The sequence below is a fragment of the Tursiops truncatus genome, chromosome 4 (assembly GCF_011762595.2).
Source record: "Tursiops truncatus isolate mTurTru1 chromosome 4, mTurTru1.mat.Y, whole genome shotgun sequence".
Taxonomy (NCBI): domain Eukaryota; kingdom Metazoa; phylum Chordata; class Mammalia; order Artiodactyla; family Delphinidae; genus Tursiops; species Tursiops truncatus.
In genome coordinates this window covers 62184634-62204033 of record NC_047037.1, presented here as the reverse complement: position 1 = coordinate 62204033, position 19400 = coordinate 62184634, and the positions used below count along the sequence as shown (strand labels likewise).

At 41.4% G+C, this 19400-nt stretch overlaps 1 protein-coding gene across 3 annotated transcripts in view; it reads right to left on the bottom strand.

Moving 5' to 3' along the window:
• Positions 1-19400, bottom strand: part of MAP3K13 (mitogen-activated protein kinase kinase kinase 13) — a 164233-nt gene that overhangs the window by 9494 nt on the left and 135339 nt on the right. For all 3 annotated transcript variants that reach the window (XM_073803977.1, XM_019946286.3, XM_073803978.1), the window contains 7 exons: positions 18959-19117; positions 18255-18363; positions 9680-9789; positions 8797-8913; positions 7972-8109; positions 3087-3873; positions 570-640 (listed from right to left, as the gene is read on the bottom strand). In XM_073803977.1, the coding sequence (XP_073660078.1) occupies positions 570-640; positions 3087-3873; positions 7972-8109; positions 8797-8913; positions 9680-9789; positions 18255-18363; positions 18959-19117 (1491 nt within the window). The remainder of the gene's footprint in view (positions 1-569; positions 641-3086; positions 3874-7971; positions 8110-8796; positions 8914-9679; positions 9790-18254; positions 18364-18958; positions 19118-19400) is intronic.

The window sequence follows — 19400 nt, the reverse complement described above, 5'->3', positions numbered from 1 at the left end:
GAGGTAATTAAGGTTAAATGAGGTCATATGGGTGGGGCCCTAATCTGACAGGTCTGTGGCCTTATAAGATGAAGATCTCTCTCTCTCTCCCCCACCATGTGAGGACACAGCAAGAAGGCTGCTGTCTGCAACCCAGGAAGAGTTCTCACCAGGAACCTTGAACTTGGACTTCCCAGCCTCCAGAAGTGGGAGAAATAAATTTCCATTGTTTAAGTCACCCAGTCTGTGGTATTTTGTTATGGCAGCCTGAGCAGACTAATATAGGGAGGTACACTAGAAATCAGTAAAATTACCCATAAAACAGCACAGCCATCTCTCATAAACTGCCCACTATGTTGTCAATTATAACCTTGAATCCATATTTATTTTCCCCATCTTGCAGTTCCTATCTAGTGAATTTGGATAAACTAGAATCTGCTGTGCATAGCCAGCTGCCAAAATGGGCAATGGTAGGTTCCAACTTCCCTACAAGCTGGCTGTTAGAAAGCAGCCTGTGATCAAACCGGAGGGCAAACTCAGGATTTTCCCTGATTACACTGAAGGCAATCACATGTGTTTATTGGTTTTACCTCTGTCTTCGTGGAAATTCAACTTCACTATCTACTTCCCCTTCTTCCTCTTCAGAGGAGTCATCTCCACTCTGAGGAGAACAAGGAGGGAAGAGTCTTATTTCTCTTTCTCTCTCTCTCTTACACACACACACACACACACGCACACACTCCTTGTAAAAGATTTAATTTTCATCAAAGACATTGAGTGGTAGCTTGCTGTCATTTTTAAACATATATCTCTTCATTCATTTAGCAACTTTCCCTGGGTGTCCATGATGAAAGGCCCTGAACTTGAAGAGGGGAAACTGGAGAAGAGGTCTTGGATTTTGGGGTGGTGTCTTGTAACCACTGTCACTTGTGGTTCTAGGCTCTGATATAGAGACTCCAATAAGAGGTGATCTTTTAGTTCTTCAAAGCCCAACAACTACTTTTTCCCCTTTTATGTACCAATCACCTTTTCACTAATATTATAGTTATTACGCTTACATCATCTCTACAACTAAGACATACATTATTTAGGGTCAGACCCCATCTTGTTGTACTGTATTCCTCCTCCACCATTAATACAACACTGCATACAAGGTAGGTGCTTAGCACATGACTGAGTCAGCATGTGGGCACAGATAAGAGAACTCTGGTTGGGACATCTGAGGCCTCATCATTGCTGGGGCTCTGTGGTTGATCTGGAAGGGTGGGTAAGTGTCCCATCTGAGAACATGATCTTCCCTGTGAGGGAAGATTCCATTTCCCTTCCAGGGCATAGGAACAGCCCCACTTCAGATCAACTGTCATTAATGCATGGGATTACTACAATCCCTTGTGAGGTGGGTAAGTAGGTCCAAATAACTGTACCAAAAATTGAGGATAATTTACCTTTAAAGTCATTTCTGACAATCCATCACTTTTACCCATTTGTATTCTGATGTGCTTTTTTGCGTAGGAAAGACAGGGATGGAGTTATCCTGACTGTGGAGATGAGCACCTCCCCCTAGAAGACCCGTGGGAGTGTATCTCAGCAGAGAGAAGTTAAGCTGCTCTGTGGGAGTGTGGTTTTAGTGAGGCCAAAAGTAGAAGGGGTGTGTTCCGTGGCCTGCAGACCCACGGATGCCTCAAAATGGCATCAGGATGGTTCAAAGATACATGTTACTTGGGAGGGGACGGGGGAATGGGGTGATTGCTAAAGGGTGCAGGGTTTCTTTTTGGGGTGATGGAAATATTCTAAAATTAGTTGTGGTGATGGCTGCACAACTCGAGAGAAAGAACTGAGTTATACACTTTAAATGGGAGGACTGTGTGGTATGTGAATTGTATCTCAATAAAGTTGTTACGAAAAAATTATGTTATTGGCTTTAGGGGTCAGAGGAGCAGAGACTGACTTAGCCCAAATCCACTGCACTACCTGAAACACAATTTATTTCTGGGAAAGCTCAGTCAATAGCAGCACTGTATGCGGAGGAAGAAATACAGTTCTGAGACAGTGGCCTTCAGCTTCAACTGCTTTTCTAGTAAATGTCTAGTTGACCAAAACATCCTCATTTACATTTTAGACATTTTCATTCCTTCAACGGAACTTCTGATGAACGATGATGATATGAAACAGTAGTTAGAATTGAGTGGGTGTTTTCTCTGTGCTAAATACTTTTCGTACATAGTGTTATTTTTAACACATTAGCAAGATGAGCTCACATTTTTGGAAGGTTGCTATGTGCCAGGTCCTGTTCTAAATGTTTTATATGTATTAACTCATTTAATCTTCACATCAACCAATGAGACAGGGTCCACTATTAGCTCCATTTCATAGATTAGAAACCGATGTTCATAAAGGTAATAAGTGGAAGAGCCTGGCTTTGAACTCAGGTCTGACTCCCAAGTTAGGGCTCTTACCCACAAGGGAGGAGAGGTAGCCCGCCTCCCAGCTAATAAACCACAGGCAGCCAGTGGGCGAGGAACAGGTTTCAGTGACTGAGAACCAGCTGGATCATGACGGTTATTAATTAAGGCGATACTGTGAAGAAAGCTAGTTCCATGGGGGATTAATAGATGTTATTTTAAAAAGGCAATACGGTCACATAGGTGAGGGAAGTGCTGGATTAAACAAGGTTATTGCATGATTTTCAAAGCCTAGGATTTGTTAATGTGAGCTTAGGAAGCTCCAAGAGGGGACAGAGAATACTGTTTCCCAAACATGTTTTATAGCGGGAGCCTTCCTTCTTGCTACATCCCTTAGGACTAGGCTAGAGTAGCGGATTCCAAACTATTTTGATGACATGTTGCTAACACATGGCTATTTTTCATTGATAAATTATCTACATTTGAATCAGTCCCCTGATTCAGGAGTTTCCAAAGTGTACTCCTTAGTCCATCACTTAAGCAGTGTGGAAAGTATTAAAAGTAAATAAACTATTTATGCTTTTGTTATCTCATCCTTTTACAAAATGCATATTTTTTATGTATGTTTTATACTGCATAGAATATGACAGGCTCTGACATTCCTTGAAGGTAGTGACACACACCGCGGCTGTCATCACACCTTACCTTCTGAAGGGGCCTTGTTTTTCGAGGTAGCGCTGGGGGGGTGATGTGATGAGAGGTGTTGAGGGATGATGCAGACCCACAGCCGCTGAATTCCTTTTCTTCCATTTTCTCAGAACCTTGGGCATTTTCCGAGAGGGGATTGTGTGCTGGTGGCTTGAAAAGGTTGGGGTTCCTCCCCACGGGCTTGGCAGAGGGGACGTCTACGGACCCATGCTGTTCTGGCCTGCGCTGGAGGCAGGGGTCATAGGGGTCAGCCTGACAACAGCCCCAGGGGCCAGCCTGGCCCTTGTTGGGCTCAGAACTTTTCCAGCAATCTGCTGCCACGGCCGTGGAGATGAGGTCAGGGCTGGAGCCAGGCATCTGTCTTTGAGCATGGCTGCTGAGTGGGCTCCGTAGGGCCGCCGCGGGGCCAAAATACCTCAGGTTGTTGGCGCAGGTTGCAACGTCCTGTCCGTGCATATCGAGTCTGGGACGGTGACTCTGAGACGTGGCAGGAGGGGGTTGCTGGTGTTGCTGCTGCAGAGGACTACGGTGATGGGGAGAAGGGTATTCGGACTGAGCCTGGTGCAGGTAAGTGGGATGGGGTGAATTTTCCCGGGCTGGCTGGCTTTTTAAGATCGCCGCAAAGTCACTATGGCTGCCTCGGCTACTCCCGCGGCGGTGGCGTGGTTTGCTCCGATATCGGCTCTTGCTGCTGGAGGTGGACATTTTGGGACTTCCGGACAAAGGGGATGCAGTGGGAGCCACTTCCACACTGGGGATACCTTCAGATCTCAACAGATCTGGCCTGGGAGAAAAGAACAGGTTTGGTTTTAAACACATGAAGACACATTCAAGTTTGGGGAAATGTATCCCAGGCCTTAAAGTACACATAATCTTTGAATCAGCAGTTACATACACAGGGATTTATCCAGTGGAGATAATGGATGTGCACAAAGATGTATGTTGGAAGATGTTATGTTAAAGCATTGTTTAAAATAGCAGAAAGCTAGAAACAACTTAATGTCCACTTACAGAGGATTCCCTTTATTCCTTCTGGATTTTATTCTGTGCTTCACTAGCTGAGTACTCAAACCCCTTTAAATTCTAATTTTACCCTACAGGCTTCTTGACCTCTTCCTCATAGTGTCAGCTCTCAGCTTGGTGCCAATATGCCAAGGCACAGGCATGGGCGTTTGCTCACGATCAGAAATCTGTCTGGTGATGGATCCCATGAGGGATCACAAAGGACAGAGGTCTGGGACCAGAGAAGGAAAGCGCAGTTAATTAGACAAGAGGCTAAATTCAGGGAGTTTCGTCTAGACATGGTCCCCTTGAGGGCTGCTACTAAGTCATATCCACCTTTGCATGTGGAGGACACTAGCAAGGAGTCTTGCTCACAGTAGGTACTCAATAAATGTTTCAGGAAGGGGCCGAAGGGGTTGGCAGTAGAGGAGGGGGAATTAATAGAGAGCCCAGGAGGTTGCGTAGAGCCAGTAAGAGAAGGGCTCATGTGGAACGACCTGGTATTCTACCGTGTTCCTAAAGGGAGGAGGGCCTCTCTCAGCCCACTGAGCTAGTCACGTGGCTCACGTGCAGGAGGAACCCAGAGCCTGCAGGTAAACCTTACACACACCAACACCAAGGCACACAGGCAACCAATAAATGATTTCTAAACTGAAGAACTGATTCAGGGCAGAGACTCTAGGATGCCAGGTAGTATCGCTACCTCCTTCCTCCCAAAGAGTAGCCCCACCCTTCTTTCGGACCAGACAGACACAAATCAGCTGGAGATTTCAGAGCTGGAGGGCCCAAACTCTTTTTTTTTTTTTTTTTTTTAAAAAAAAACAACAGAATCCTTTACTCAAATGAATTATGAGAAACCCAATATATAAAATAGATACAGTAAGAGAACAGATTGGTGGCTGCCAGAGGTGGGGGTGGGAATAGGGGGTGGGCGATATGGGTGAAGGGGGTCAAAGGTACAAACTTCCAATTATGATATAAATAAGTCATGGGATGTAATGTACAGCATGGTAACTATAGTTAATAATACTGTATTGGATATTTGAAATTTGCTAAGAGAGTACATCTTAAAAGTTCTCGTCACAAGGAAAAAAAATTTGTAGCTGTGTGTGGTGATAGATGTTAACCAAACTTATTTTGGTGATCATTTTGTAATATACACATATGTTGAATCATTATGTTGTACACCTGAAATTAATATAATGTTATATGTCAATTATATCTTAAAAAACCCAAACCCAGATATAGTAGAACAGCTGAAGAGAGGAGGGAGAGCAGAAGCCCCTCCCATGGGGCTCCCCCTCCTTGTCCTCTCTACCCCTGCAGTGGCCTCAGAGACACCTCTGTTCAGGCCCTAGGGGGTCCCAGACCTTGTAAGGAAACCACAGATGCAGTCCTGCCTTCATCCTATGTGATGAAGAACCCAAACCCCAGCCAAAGTGGCTCCTGGTCTCACAGCTCATTACTATTAGAATCCAGACAAGAAGTCTCTCCTACTTGACAGTCTGGCTTGTTGGACGTCAGAATACAGCTTGAAGGTGTGTACAAATCACTTGGGAGCTTGTTGAAATGACTGCACGGGTCTGGGATGGGGCCTAGGAGCCTGCGTTTAGCAGCCACGCTCTCAGATGATGCTGAACTAAGGACTACAGTTTGAAGAGGCTCACAGGAAATCAGTAGGCATCCGGCAATAGGAGATGGGTTTTTCTTCTCTTTCAGGAGAAGTTCAGTTAAAGGCTTGTCTTAGCACAGAAGTTCCAGGTATAGTTGGTTTATGATGAGGCGGGTAGGGTACTGTGCTGCTGTCAGCATCTTCCTGTCTCAGATTCACAGCTTTGCGGTCAGCTGGCCAACTTGTGGCACAGAAGGCATCTGGATCGAGGAGGTCCTGGGGCTTTTTATTAAGGAAAGAGAGCCCTCCAAGGCCCAGTTAGGGCATCTATCAATACTTACAGAGTAACTGGCTATGGCGGGATCTAAAAGAAAGCTAAGGTGAGAGTGCCATTAAGTCAGGTAAAGGCTGTGTTTATTGAACCTGGCAGTGCAAAACGCAAAGAATAACGCTGAGACAGCGCTTCACAGTTGACAAAGCAATTTACAATATATAAAACACAAGTTTCCTACCATTACAATATCCATGTTACAGATGAGGGCACTGAGGGATCAGAGGGTAACTTAGCTGGCTTGTGTCTCTCACAAAGCCAGTAAATGGCAAAACTCACAACTTGAAGCCAACTTTTTGGATACTGAGAAATAGTTTTTCCTCCATTCCAAGCTTCTCCGTATTATGAAGTATTTAGATTATCTTATTAGACTATACTCACTTGTGATGGGCTTGGTGGATCCATCACTGAACTCTGACTCTCTTTTCAGTCCCTAACTAAACACAAACTGAAACCAAGGCTAAAGGATAGTGGATGGTTTCTCCTCTCTGATTGCCTCAGTGGGCATTGGCCTTCTGACTCCATAATCACTGGACTGTCCAAGTAATCTGAAACATAAATCTTTCCAGGGGCAATCAACTGAAAGCATAACTCTCTGCAGCTCTAATACCTACTCCGGGTTGCCTTTCCAGACAGGTTCAGCTCACTGACTAAGCATCTACTGGTGCTGTCAAACTCTTTCAAATGCATTTCTCACAGGCAAAATGAAAGTAAACACAAGCTCACACTGTGAAAAATTAAACAGTACTATTTTCTCCCAAAGTGCTCTTTGTTTTAACTGTCGGCAGACTGCAGGGAGGAGCCAGCAGGTGAAGTCTGTGCCTCGTTTGTACACCAAAAGAAGAGAGGTGCTGGGATTCCTGGAAGGTTTTGCCGGGTGCCAACTGAAAACAATTTCTCAGAGCTTGACCAGAAGATGGTCAGTAAAAGCAAAACTGGAATGAATCCATGTAGTTATCCCTCAGTAGTTTAGATTTATGTTAGTCATGCTGTGTTGGAATGGTCACTGTTCTGAAAGCCTTAAAATACACGCTTGGTTTGCATTTTCTCACTGTCTTTATTCTTCCTGCATTTGGCTCAAGTCTCACTGCTGGGTCTACAACCCAGGTTAAGGGATATTTCCTTCTTTTGCTTTAATTTAGGATAGGGTCAACTCTCTATTCCTCGGGAGGAATGAGGCTCTAGCAGAGTCTGGTAATAAAAACTGACTGGAAGAGCATTCTAAAATTAAACTAATATAAGGAAAATGTGTTATAATTAGGGGAAAGGGCATCTTTTAAAACAATTAAAAAACCCATTTTTTTTTTTTTTGAGCAACTATGATTTCCTAGGTGATTTCACACGTTGTCTTATTTAAACCTCATGAAAGTTCCACACAGGAGTGGGATGAGGGAACTATATGGTTAGACACAGGTGATTATCAAAGTGCTTGCTTTTGTTTTTGGTGGTGGATTTACAGGCACTTATTACATTATTAAAAAGAACTAACTAAATGAATAAATAAAAGTGGGACATGCGTGGACCAATGTTGCATAAATCAAGAATTATGGTGAACTCAATTCTGTGCACTAGGGGTCAAAAAAAGAAAAAGAAATCTCACGTGCTATACCCATGGGGTTGAGAGTGGTCAAGTGACATGATCCAAATCACACAGCTTCTAATAGGCAGAGCCAGGATTTGAATCCAGGTCTGTTTGGCCCCCAGTTCATTTCTCTTTTCATTATTCCATGCTAAGGTAATAAACATCAAAGCCTCAGACAGTAAAAACTAGATTCCTGGAGTCCATGACACACTCTCTCCCACCTGCCTAGGCCATATCTAGAGGCAAGTGCGCTGACGACGTGGTACCGTGTGGCCACACCCACCATCATCTGATCATGTATTTTAGGGGCATGTTTCCCCATTCATCTGAATATCAGGTCAGTACAGGTGCTCACCGCTTGGCCTGCATCCCAGGTCTGTGAGGCACACCTTTCTTCTTCATGAGTTTCTCCATGGCATTAGGGTGGATTATTGGACGGACAGGATGTCGTTTGTAGGTCCCAGGATACTTCTTCTCCACTGCTTGCTCACGCCTGAAGAATGAAAGAAAAAGCTATGTCTCATTCACCGCAGACAGAAAAGTTGGGCAGAATGTTTTCACAGGTTAACTCCACCCAGAGATTCTGGCCACACTTAACAGATACAGGCTATCTGAAGAATAGCAAGGCGGCTCTTCAGGTTAAAAAGGAAAAAAAAAAAAATTCAAACTAACCTGACTTCATTTTTTTCTTCAGGTCGCAGATGGACTTGGAGGCTAACCCTCCTGTCCCCAACATGCCTCATGAGACAGACAGCAGTGGCTGAAGTCCTACTTGTTTTCAGCAGCTGCTGTTTTAGTCAGGACCCCAGGGTTTCTCACCATTCTCAGGAATACCCTGAACCACTTGCAGCAGCTGCCTTACTTCCCCAGGGGGCAGTAAGCTCCCATGCATCCACACCAGGCTCTTCTTGAAATGAGGACCCCTTTCCTGAGCCATTCGGCAGGTTGAAGCGGCAAAGGCTTGCCAAGCGCATAGTCCCCTAGAACCAGCTCTGTGGCAGCTCCACTCAGCTGTAAGCCACACCGGGACGGGGACCTGTGCCCGGCACGTGCCCTAAGGAATGCTGGGTGGATGAATAAAATAGCTGCCAGTTCTGAGTAGCAGCAACCTGGACGAGTAGTACATTTCAGCCAATGGATAGACCCAAATCAGTCAGGACACAGTGGTCTGGATACATACTTGATTAGCTCCTTCTCCCGCATTTCTAGCTGCAGCATGATGGCACTCAATTCCATGTATAAATTATTAGCCCGCTCAAGTTTCCTCTCATAGTGCTCACGAATATCCAAAGCATGCCTATCAAAGAAAACACGGAAGCAGTGAAGCTGATGAATGTGAGGGAGAACTAAGGTCAGCTCTAATGAAACAAGAACAGGGTGGTTTATCTCAAAAGCATTTGCCCAAGGGCCCTCTAAATTTAAGACTCCCTTGTCCGATGCAAAGACTCAGACAAGAGCGAGTGGGAGATGGGAAATCCAAGTTTTCCACTTAGTTGATTGTTAAGGGTCATATCCAGCCATATAGGATAGCCAGGAGGGCTACAGATAAAACTGAATGCAATTTATGTATAATGTACAGCCTTTGTCTGTGCAGTATTGGCAATATCTTAATAAGAATACAGTATAATATATGTTGAGGGAAATATGCAGTTAAAGCACGGTCACTCATCACTCATTTATACTTATCCACACTACAGATCCTGTCTAATCTAGTGGTTATCTGAGAACATGTGTTCTATCCCTTGACAGATTATGAGCCTCTTGAGGCCAGGGACTACATCTTATAAACTTCTGACCTTTCATGTTACCTAGGACAGCGGCTGAATAAACAAATAGCATTGCTCCAGGAATCTTTGTTGCAGAGATATAATAAAGGAGGATAACAGAGGTGGGGGGGGAGACGATAAAAAAGTGATATAAGGGAGGACCAACTTTTAAAGAGAATAACAATAACCAGCAGAAGTGCAAGGTGTGTAGAAAATGAAATGATTCACAACAAGGGTTCCTGCTAATATCTGAAGACCTGGGAATGAGAAGAGGTGAAGTAGGAGACATCAGCTAACCTGAGCTCTTCTCTGCGCCTTCGAATCAGTTCTTCATCTAATCGGTGGATACAAGTTCCTTCACTTTTGATCTTCTCAAAGTGTTTTTTTACTTCTTCTCTCCATTCAGCCTAGGCAAGGACAAATTAGATTTTGTTAATAGTCCAGGAATTTTAATCCCTGATATAACCATAGGATCATGTACAAGATTTTCCCCCCTGTATGCTTCTACTAAAGAGTCTTATAGAATAGATGTTCAATAAATGTTATTTGATAGCAAAATATCTCATGCTAGTGTATCTGCACACCCCACCCCACTCCTCACCCCATTTTCTGTATGTAGTCCAGTACTCAGTGCTGTCTTTTCTAATTTTCTTTCAGTACTAACCAAAAGAAACATCACAGCTGGCATGCTAGCCATCATCTCTGGAACAAAAGAGCTCAATTTTAAGTCAGGATGGTGGCTGAGAGAGCCTGGCTAGAAAGAACAGCTCTGATAACCATATGGTACAAGCATGTGTCAGTGACAATATGATCGTCTTTACATTTGGACCAGAATTCCTCCTAGGCTTTGTTTATGAAAATATCTTGAGAAAATATTTGGAATAGAAGATCCAAGGGGCAAGAACAGCAGGAGATGGGGATAAAAATATGGGGAATTATACGGGAATTTGGAGGTGGGGGAAAGAAAAGAAAAGAGAGAAGGGGAAGGAGGAGAAAGAGCACGGCCAAACATTTTAGTAGTTTGACAAAAATTTTAGGAGAGGGATGGATATCTAATGTGTGATTTAAGTTGTTCAAAATGTAAGCCTCTTCCAATTTCCTAAACCTTTAGTAAAGCCTCTGACATTCACCTTGACTTTGGATGAGTGTTTTTATTTGTTTTGTTTTGTTTTTTTAAATCAAGGAAAGGTGCTGAACTTCATGCTTAGGTCAAAGACAGGAAAAAGATAAAGGAACAACCAAAAGATGGCAGGAATGGGGGCCCAAGCAAACAGAGTCAAAGTGCCCATGAAATTATAAATCTCCCAGGAATTCACAGAAGTATTAAAAAGGACATTGGACTTTCCATAGGGCATTGAATTTCAGACCAATTTATCTAAATTTTAGGAGGTAGGAACATCTCTGCAGGAATATACTCTACAGACCATTTCTAGAAAAGCAGCTAAAGGAGACGCTTCCTCAAATTATGTAAACACTACTATCCCAAGAAGCTAATGAGATTATCTAAAATAATTTCTAGTGAAGGCTAGATATGTAACCAAATGTTTCTAATTGTATCATCTTCTTCTAGAGCTATTCTATTACTTTCAGATTCATGTTAAAAATGATCTCTCTAGATCATGCAAGAAGTTATGCTTAAGTAGTTGTGAAGTTACAGAAGTTTCTCCCCAAATTTGCTGTTTCTCATTTTTTAAAAAAGTCTTGATTGAATTTGCTACAATATTGCTTCTGTTTTACATTTTGGTTTTTTGGCTGCGAGGCATGTGGGATCTGACTCCCCAACCAGGGATCGAACCCACACCCCCTGCACTGGAAGGCAAAGTCTCAACCACTGGACCGCCGGGGAAATCCTTCATTTATTTTTATAGAGGAAATAATATTGCAATTATTTAGAAAGTGGTCATCCTACTTATCTGTTTATAATACGTTAGATCTTCACATATATATATGTTGACTGACCATTGGGGAGAGATTTCTGTTGGTCAGTTGACTTTCGGGCATCAAACCTGACAGCCAACGTCATCAAAGAGCGGAGCTCTAGAATGCACTGTCCATTGTTTGGTAACAGTCTTTGACTGTATCTAAGCAGTAAATGCAGGTTTGGCTGAGCCCCAGGTAATGCTGTTCTCTCAGCCATCAGATCAAAGTCATGAAGTAGGAAGAGCATTTGAGCTTTAAGAGGCCAAAGATGAAAATCAAGAGTTGTTGGACCTAAGAAGGATAAGGGAGAGGGCCAAATGTGGGCCTTAAAGCATCCTCTTTTGTGAAAAACATGTCAGTAGATTCTACTCCAGCACTTAAAGAAGGGACCAGGAAAAGGAATACCTCCCTCTGGCAGTGAGGAATCAGATATCACAGATCAGATTTTTTAAATTCTAGAGGAAATAAACCTCCTGACATCTAGCTTACGGGAATGTGAAACTTAAAGAAAACCTTCTCAAGATTGAAACTTATTAAGAAAGTAGATTTCCCAAAAGAAGTTCCCTCTGTGGGAAAACACCAGGTACTGATTAATAATGTGTTTTCCCCAAAGGTACTGTGTTACAGGTAGATGTTAATTTTGGAGTTCCATCACTATACTTAGAATCTTTATGTAATAGGAGTTCCAATTTGCACTTAAGCTGCAATTTAGACATTTCTGGGCATAACTAAGAAATGGAGGTGGGCAGGCTGAAGCCAATTTGCACAGAGATTAAGGAGTCTATGAAAGAAAATATGAGGGAAGAAGGAATCCTGTGTGATCTTGACCTATAACAAAGCCATCAACATAGGAGTGGAGAGGCATTTCCCATTTGTTCCACTAATATCTGTAAAATTTTGGGCCATAATCAGCACTATTCTGCGACCTTTAACAAAATGTAACTCAACGGGGAAAGGAACAATTCATTGCATAAACAGAACAATGTGCAACTTTGGAATATGGAGGAGTCCAGAGCTTCTCCATAAAATAGCAGCTCCTGGTGGGTGATGGCAGTGCCTTAAGGATACGGCAGCATCCACTGGACGCCAGCTGGGGACTACAGCCTTTCAGCAGAAAACAGTACTAACCAATAAAGTAATACCCAGCAGATGCTTGGTGGAAGAGTGCTGTTCCAGCCAGAGTCACTGGAAAGTAGGGCAGACATTAATATGAGGCTGTTTGAGATCCCCCCGACTCGTTCCTGGGGATTCCCCCAAACTGCATGTAAGGTGGAGGGAGGGAGTACGGAGTGCTTCACAAGGTACTTAAGTCCTGTGTAAGCAGGTAAGGGAAAAATACAGTGACAGTTGGGTTACTGTCATGAATGGAATCCTCTTTATAACCCACATAAGGCCTGGGAAAGGCTGTAACATCTAGAAGGTTTTTGTCTTCTCCAGTCTTTCAGTTATTCAAGCAGTAGACTGAAGCTCTTGTACCCAAACCTTGCTTCTCTTCTCTCTCATAATATGTGTCAAAATGAAGCTGAACTAATATATCAATGGATAAATAAAATAGGGTATATCCATACAGTAGAATATTATTTAGTCATAAAAAGGAATGAAGTTGTGAAATATGCTACAAAATAGATAAACCTTGAAAACATGCTAAATGAAACCAACCTGACACAAAAAGACAACTACTGTATGATTCTACTTCCATGAAATATCTAGAACAGGCAAATTCATAGAGATATAAAGTAGAACAGAGATTACCAGGGGCTGTGGGGGAAGACAGAATGGGAAGTTATTGCTTAATGAGGTAGCGAGAAATTTTGAAAATAGATAATGGTGACAGTTTTATAACATTGTGAATGTAATTTATGCCACTGAACTGTATATTTAAAAATGGTTAAAATGGCAAATTATATATATATTTAACCACAATTTTTATAAAGTAAAAAAAGAAGTTGAGCCAGCTCCAGCCTAGCTTGAGGAATAGAGAAGCAGGATGTTGAGGGGCTAAGTAGTGGGAAAACATAGATTCTGAGTCAGAAAGGTCTTAGAGGTTGTCAAGTCCAAATCTTGATTGGCATGAGTCCTCTTTACTGTCTCCCCACGTAAGTGCCCAGCTTGTGCCTAAGCGCCTACTTGCTCATGATGAAATTACTCTTCTTTAAAATTTATTTATTTTTATTTTTTGCTGTGTTGGGTCTTCGTTTCTGTGCGAGGGCTTTCTCTAGCTGCGGCGAGTGGGGGCCACTCTTCATCGCGGTGCGCGGGCCTCTCACTATCGTGGCCTCTCTTGTTGCGGAGCACAGGCTCCAGACACGCAGGCTCAGTAGTTGTGGCTCACGAGCCTAGTTGCTCCGCGGCATGTGGAATCTTCCCAGACCAGGGCTCGAACCCGTGTTCCCTGCATTGGCAGGCAGATTCTCAACCACTGCGCCACCAGGGAAGCCCCCAATGAAATTACTCTTAAGGTAGAAGAGTCTGTCCCTATAATGAGCTATCTGTCTGCAACTCCCAGCCCCTGAATTTCTGGGTGGTCATGGTGGCACTCAAAAGGAAACTAGAATGGTGCAAAGACAGAGGGATGTGAAAGAGCTCGGAAGCAGGGCACGTGACATACCTAGCAGCTGGGATCTGGGACCAGGCTAAAATGTTTTCTAAAAACTCATACCAAATGTAATTGAATACCAGGAGCAATAATTGCCTACTTGGAGAAATGGGTTATTGTCTAGGAATGAAGCAATAGCTTTGGCAGAACCTAATATTGTACTGAAATTGGTTGCTTTGTTCATCTGTTCTATATATGCTGTTTCCTTATACATGTGCTGTTGATGAGAAACAGATGAAGCATTTTCTCTCAGGAAGGCGTCAGCTGGGCTCTTGTCAGCACTCTTGACTGACAGTTCTGGGGGAAGGTGGCGACCAGCAGCTAATAACCATTGATGGATGACTGATGAGGAAAGGGTTTGGTCAGCAGGCAGGAGGCAAGGCCGCAGGTATAAAAGTGCTATTGAAAAGCAAAACTATGTGCTAAAAAACTAGTTCTTGCCCATTGAGGGAGGATAAAGTCAAAAGACAATTAATTCCTATTTAATTGTGGAATTAAATAGGAATTTAATTTAAATAGGAATTTAATTGTGGATGGAGCTCCCTAGCTGCCATCTTATCCATCTCAGGAGTTCATCAGAAAAAGTACCCAGAATCTCTACCGTGGCATATACTCAGCAATAAAAGGAATGAACTATTGATATGTACCACAACATGGACAAATCTCAAATGCATTATGCTAAGTGAACGAAGACAGGCACAAAAGCCTACATATCATATTATTCCATTTATATGACGTTCTGGAAAATACAAAACCATAGGAATAGAAGACAGATATCTTTTTAGCAAGGACTGGGGCTGGGAGGAAGGGACTGGATACAAAAGGACGTGGAGAAAATTGGAATGATGAAAATATTCTGTATCTTGTTTGTGGTGTATATATTTGCCAAAACACATCAAATTGTACAAGTAAAAAGGATGTATTTTATGTTTGTAGATTATACAGAATAACGTGACTTAAAAAAACTCAATCTTAAATTCCCAATTAGAGTTTGAGATGTCCTAGGTAATTTTATTTCTAGCTTCCTATGTAACTTTTTCCTTTCTATAGTAGCAGCAAATACCAAGGACTTTAGTTTAGATTTAGTTTAGATTTAGTTTAGATTTTTATAAACATGTCTGAGATATATGGCAGACATTGTTACATCTATTTTATATGTGGGAAAATAGAGGCCCAGTGGCATCCAATTACTCATCCACATTAATGGTGTAATGGTGACCAGAATCCAGGTCCCCAGACTCAAAGACCAGTGCTTCTCACATATATTAAATACCCATTCCTCAAATAGCAACCCATCTGCTTTATAATTAGCAACCAGTAAATAACCATTTTCCCACTTCTAATAATAAAAACAAGGATAAATGGGTCTTTAAAAAAGAAAGAAAAAGTATCCAGAATGTAACACCTCCAAGGAGGCTTAATTTTTATAGCTTTGTGGGAGGTGAATAATAATCTCTTAACAATCAAACAGTTCTTTACAGTTTATAATGCACTTGCATGTTTATTATCTTATTTGATCCTCACCAAAACTCCACAAGGAAGGGAAGATATGGTTATCCTCATTGTTTAGATGAGTAAGCTGAGGTTTAGGGAAATTTAGTGACTTATCCAAGGTCACAGGACAGGGGTTTAGGCTCAAAATCTGTTACTTTTCCCAGTACCTCCCTCGTTAGTCCATAAATATTGGGTTGGCCAAAAATTTCTTTTGGGTTTTTCCGTAAGATGGGTTTTCATTTGGGAAAAACCCAAATGAACTTTTTGGCCAACCCAATACTTTATTATCATTAGCCAGAGATAGTCTGAATTTCAGACCCAGAAACAAATCAGCTTGTAAATACCCGAAAGATTTTAGGAACTAGCAAGGGTATTTTGAACTATTTAAGGAGAGGTAAAATTTTATGCTGGGAGAAAAATGTGGTAGAATTTATGAATATTAAAAGATGTCCAATGCACTGTTTTTCCTTTCTATTCCTTTTCCTCCCCTTCCTCTCCTTTTCATACTCTTGCTCTCAGAGAACCTTCTCTGAGTTTAATCTTAATGCTGCATAGATTAATAAAAGTGAATTTACACAAGTAAGGATACTAACTGTGGGGACTTAGTTGTACTACACAGTGTTTTATATATATGGTGGGTATTCAGAAAGTGTGGCGCTGGCTTCAGAAGTGATATTCTGGGAGCACACAAGTAGCATCTGTTTAGAATTTGATGTCTTCCAAGTATGTACAGTTATACTCTCAATGGCTTGTGGCTTAGTATTCTCACCAAAAATTGCTTTTCAAAATTGTGGTACGTATAGTTTTCTTGTAAAGGAAGCAACGCTGTGATTGTAACCATATCTTAAAGTCTGAAAAATTTCCTGGAGAGTACTCACTATTATTCTCTTTCATTTCACAAGAGGACTTAAGTCTTCTTCTTAACAAAAGAAAATATATGAAAGATTTCTAATCCAGTAACCAATACCTACATGTATTTTTATAGATAGGCAATAGTTTTAATAGTTCTAAGGGAATTGACCTGAATGCATATCAAAGAACATAGGAAATGTCATGAAGTTATCCTCTTATTTTCTCTAAAATCAAACACTTTACTTACATAAGAATCCCCCAGAAACACTAAAAAACTATAGGGCAAGCCAGACTATTCAAAGACAGTGTGGGGAGAGCTAAGTTTGTGGGTCATAGCATGTTAGAACTTCAGGCAATAGAGGAAAGGTCTCTGATTTATTATTCCTTAGAAACTGCAAAGACCTTGTTCCTTAATTAAGATATTCCCCAATATCTGATGGGCGGAATATCTCTCTGTTCATCAGACACCAGAGAAGCAAGTACTCCAAGCCTCTGGTTGGGCCAGGTAATAAAGCATATTGGAGGACTTGTTTAACTCCCAGGGATGATGCCCCTCCCAGTCCAGTTGGCTTTCAATGCATACTTTCCTGGTAGGTAAACTCATCACCCATTGGAGTTGGGGGCTATTAGGAGTAGACTGAGACACTAATTGGTAATAATATTTCTTCTCTGAGAAGAAATTCTCTGAAAATGAATCTTAGAAATCATACTGGAAGTCAATGCAGAGATGGAATTCATCTTGCAAAAATTCATTTTGGAAAGTGAGAAGAAATTTCTTCTGTATGAGAAGAAATTAGGTAATACTATATTTAAAATTCTATAAGCATAAAGCTATAATTTAAGATCATCACAATTATTTCAAAAGCCATAGTTTCATCCCATTTTACTCCTTTTGCTATTGCCTGGGTCTGGTAGGGGTAAGTAAGGACCTCATGTATACTGATCCCTCACGACTCCCTATCCATCTTGACAGTGGTTAGACCACTGATCCTTATGCCATTTACAGCATTTTTATTTAATGGTCACAAATTTATCAGTAATGCACCCATGCCTTACAACATGTGACGGCAGATTCTCTTGTCAAGAGGTGAAATCTATTTCTCAATCTGGGTTAGCCCGTGACTTGCATTGGCCAATGAGACATTAGCAGCCACAATGCACACACAGGCTGGAAAGTCACGTGTGCGCTGGGGCTTGCTCTCTTGCTGCATTTGGTACCCTGAGCAGACCATGTGAACAAGGCCAAGTTAGCCTGCTGAAGGATAAGAAGCCACGTGGAGGAGAACAGAGGTGTTCTAGCTAATAGCCAGCTAATCGCTGGACTTGTGAATGAGACCATCTGGAATCAGCCAGCCTCCCAGTCAACCTGGCAACTGACTGCAGACACGTGAGTGATCCCAAGTCAAAGCCAAATGAAGAACCAACCGCCCAGCATAGATTACAAACCCACAGAATCATGAGCTAAACAACAGCTTATTGTTTTAAGCCATAAGTTTTGGGACTTATGCCAAAAGTAATGGAGCCATAAGTAATGGAGTAAAGGCTAACAGATACATTAAATTATATTTTATTTGGTGCTACTAGGTGACACACTTAAAGTTAGTGAAAAGCCTAATTTAATCAACGGGCTCTCTCTGGGATTTAATTTTCCTCCTCTGTACTTTAGCTTTTCTAACTTTAAGGAAAGCAATATTTTCATGAAGGTCAGCAGTAATTCTAATTCAAATGTATATACATACAGTTTTCATATCCTCTTTTCCTCTTTTCTCTCCAACAACTTCACCAGAACCCACTAGGAAGATGATATTTTAATACATGCTATCTTCAAATAAGAGAATAATATATGTTAAGGGCTTAAAAAACTCCAAAAATGTCATACGTGTGAGATATCATTATTGTTTCACAATGAATAGAGTCATATAATTGCTATCAGAATCAGAATACCCTTACTCCTTCTCACTGAGAGTTTCCTGTCTGTTTAGCAGCACCTGGAACAGTTTCCAGACTTACCTGAGACTTGAAGTAAGTTTCTTGTGGGGTGGCAAGTACATCCGCAGATGCGATGTCTAAATGCATGAGTGTCTGCCGAAAAGAAGGTCGATTGCGAGGTTTACTCTGCCTAAAAGTTAAAAAAAAGAAAAATAGCGTGTGCATTTGAGAAGTTGTGTCCAGGAGGATAAAGATTTTACTCTACTTTATAAAAAATATTTTTGACTCCATGTGTGGCTATGTCTCAGGCAGTTTTGATGTACTGAAGAGCAAAAGGAAAATGTAATTATGAGATACCTCTAATGATGAACTGGAAATCTCTAGGATCTGTTTTATAATAATTATCCCTTAGGACTGGTAAAGTAATGATAGCTATCATTTACTAAGGCCTACTATTTTAAGATATCACACCAAATTCTTTATTTATAACTTTTAATTAATCATAACACAACAACTCTATGAGTAGGTGTTACCCCCATTTTACAGATGAGAAAACTGATACTTGGATGACATACCCAAAATTACACAGATAAAAAAGGGCAGAGCAAGTATTTGAATCCAAAGTTCTCAAATTCCAAGTCTCCTAGACTTTACACAAAGTAAGGTTATTCACTCCAAATACACGTTAGAGACTTCCTTGCAGTTTTAAATATAGTTTAGAGAGTTTTAAATATGGTTTTGAGGAAGAAGGTAAAAGAGAATATTGGGAGAAACATATTTCTTACCATGTCTGCTTCATAAGGATTTTGAATCCATCAGGGCAAGTGGAAGGAACTGGAAGGTGTAGGCTATTGCTTCCAACACCCCAAATAATGGCTGAAGAGTCTACATCTTTGTATGGGATCTCTCCTGTCAGCAGCTCCCAAAGCACCACTCCAAAAGACCTACAGTAGCACCGGGAACAAGTATAAAAGACATTTCAGAAAGACTGACTTGTATTTTAGTTATTCATTTATTAATATTCAATCGAATATATACCCAGTTTTAAAATTCTAATATTGTTATGGGAAAAATAGAAACAGCCAGGAAAACTCTGAAAAAGAAAATTGGTGAGGGGGTAACCAACACTATCAGATATTAAGACATACTATAAGGCTTCAGTAATTAACACTGGTGATCAATAGTCAGCCAGAATATTGGAATGGAATAGAAATCCAGAAATAGACC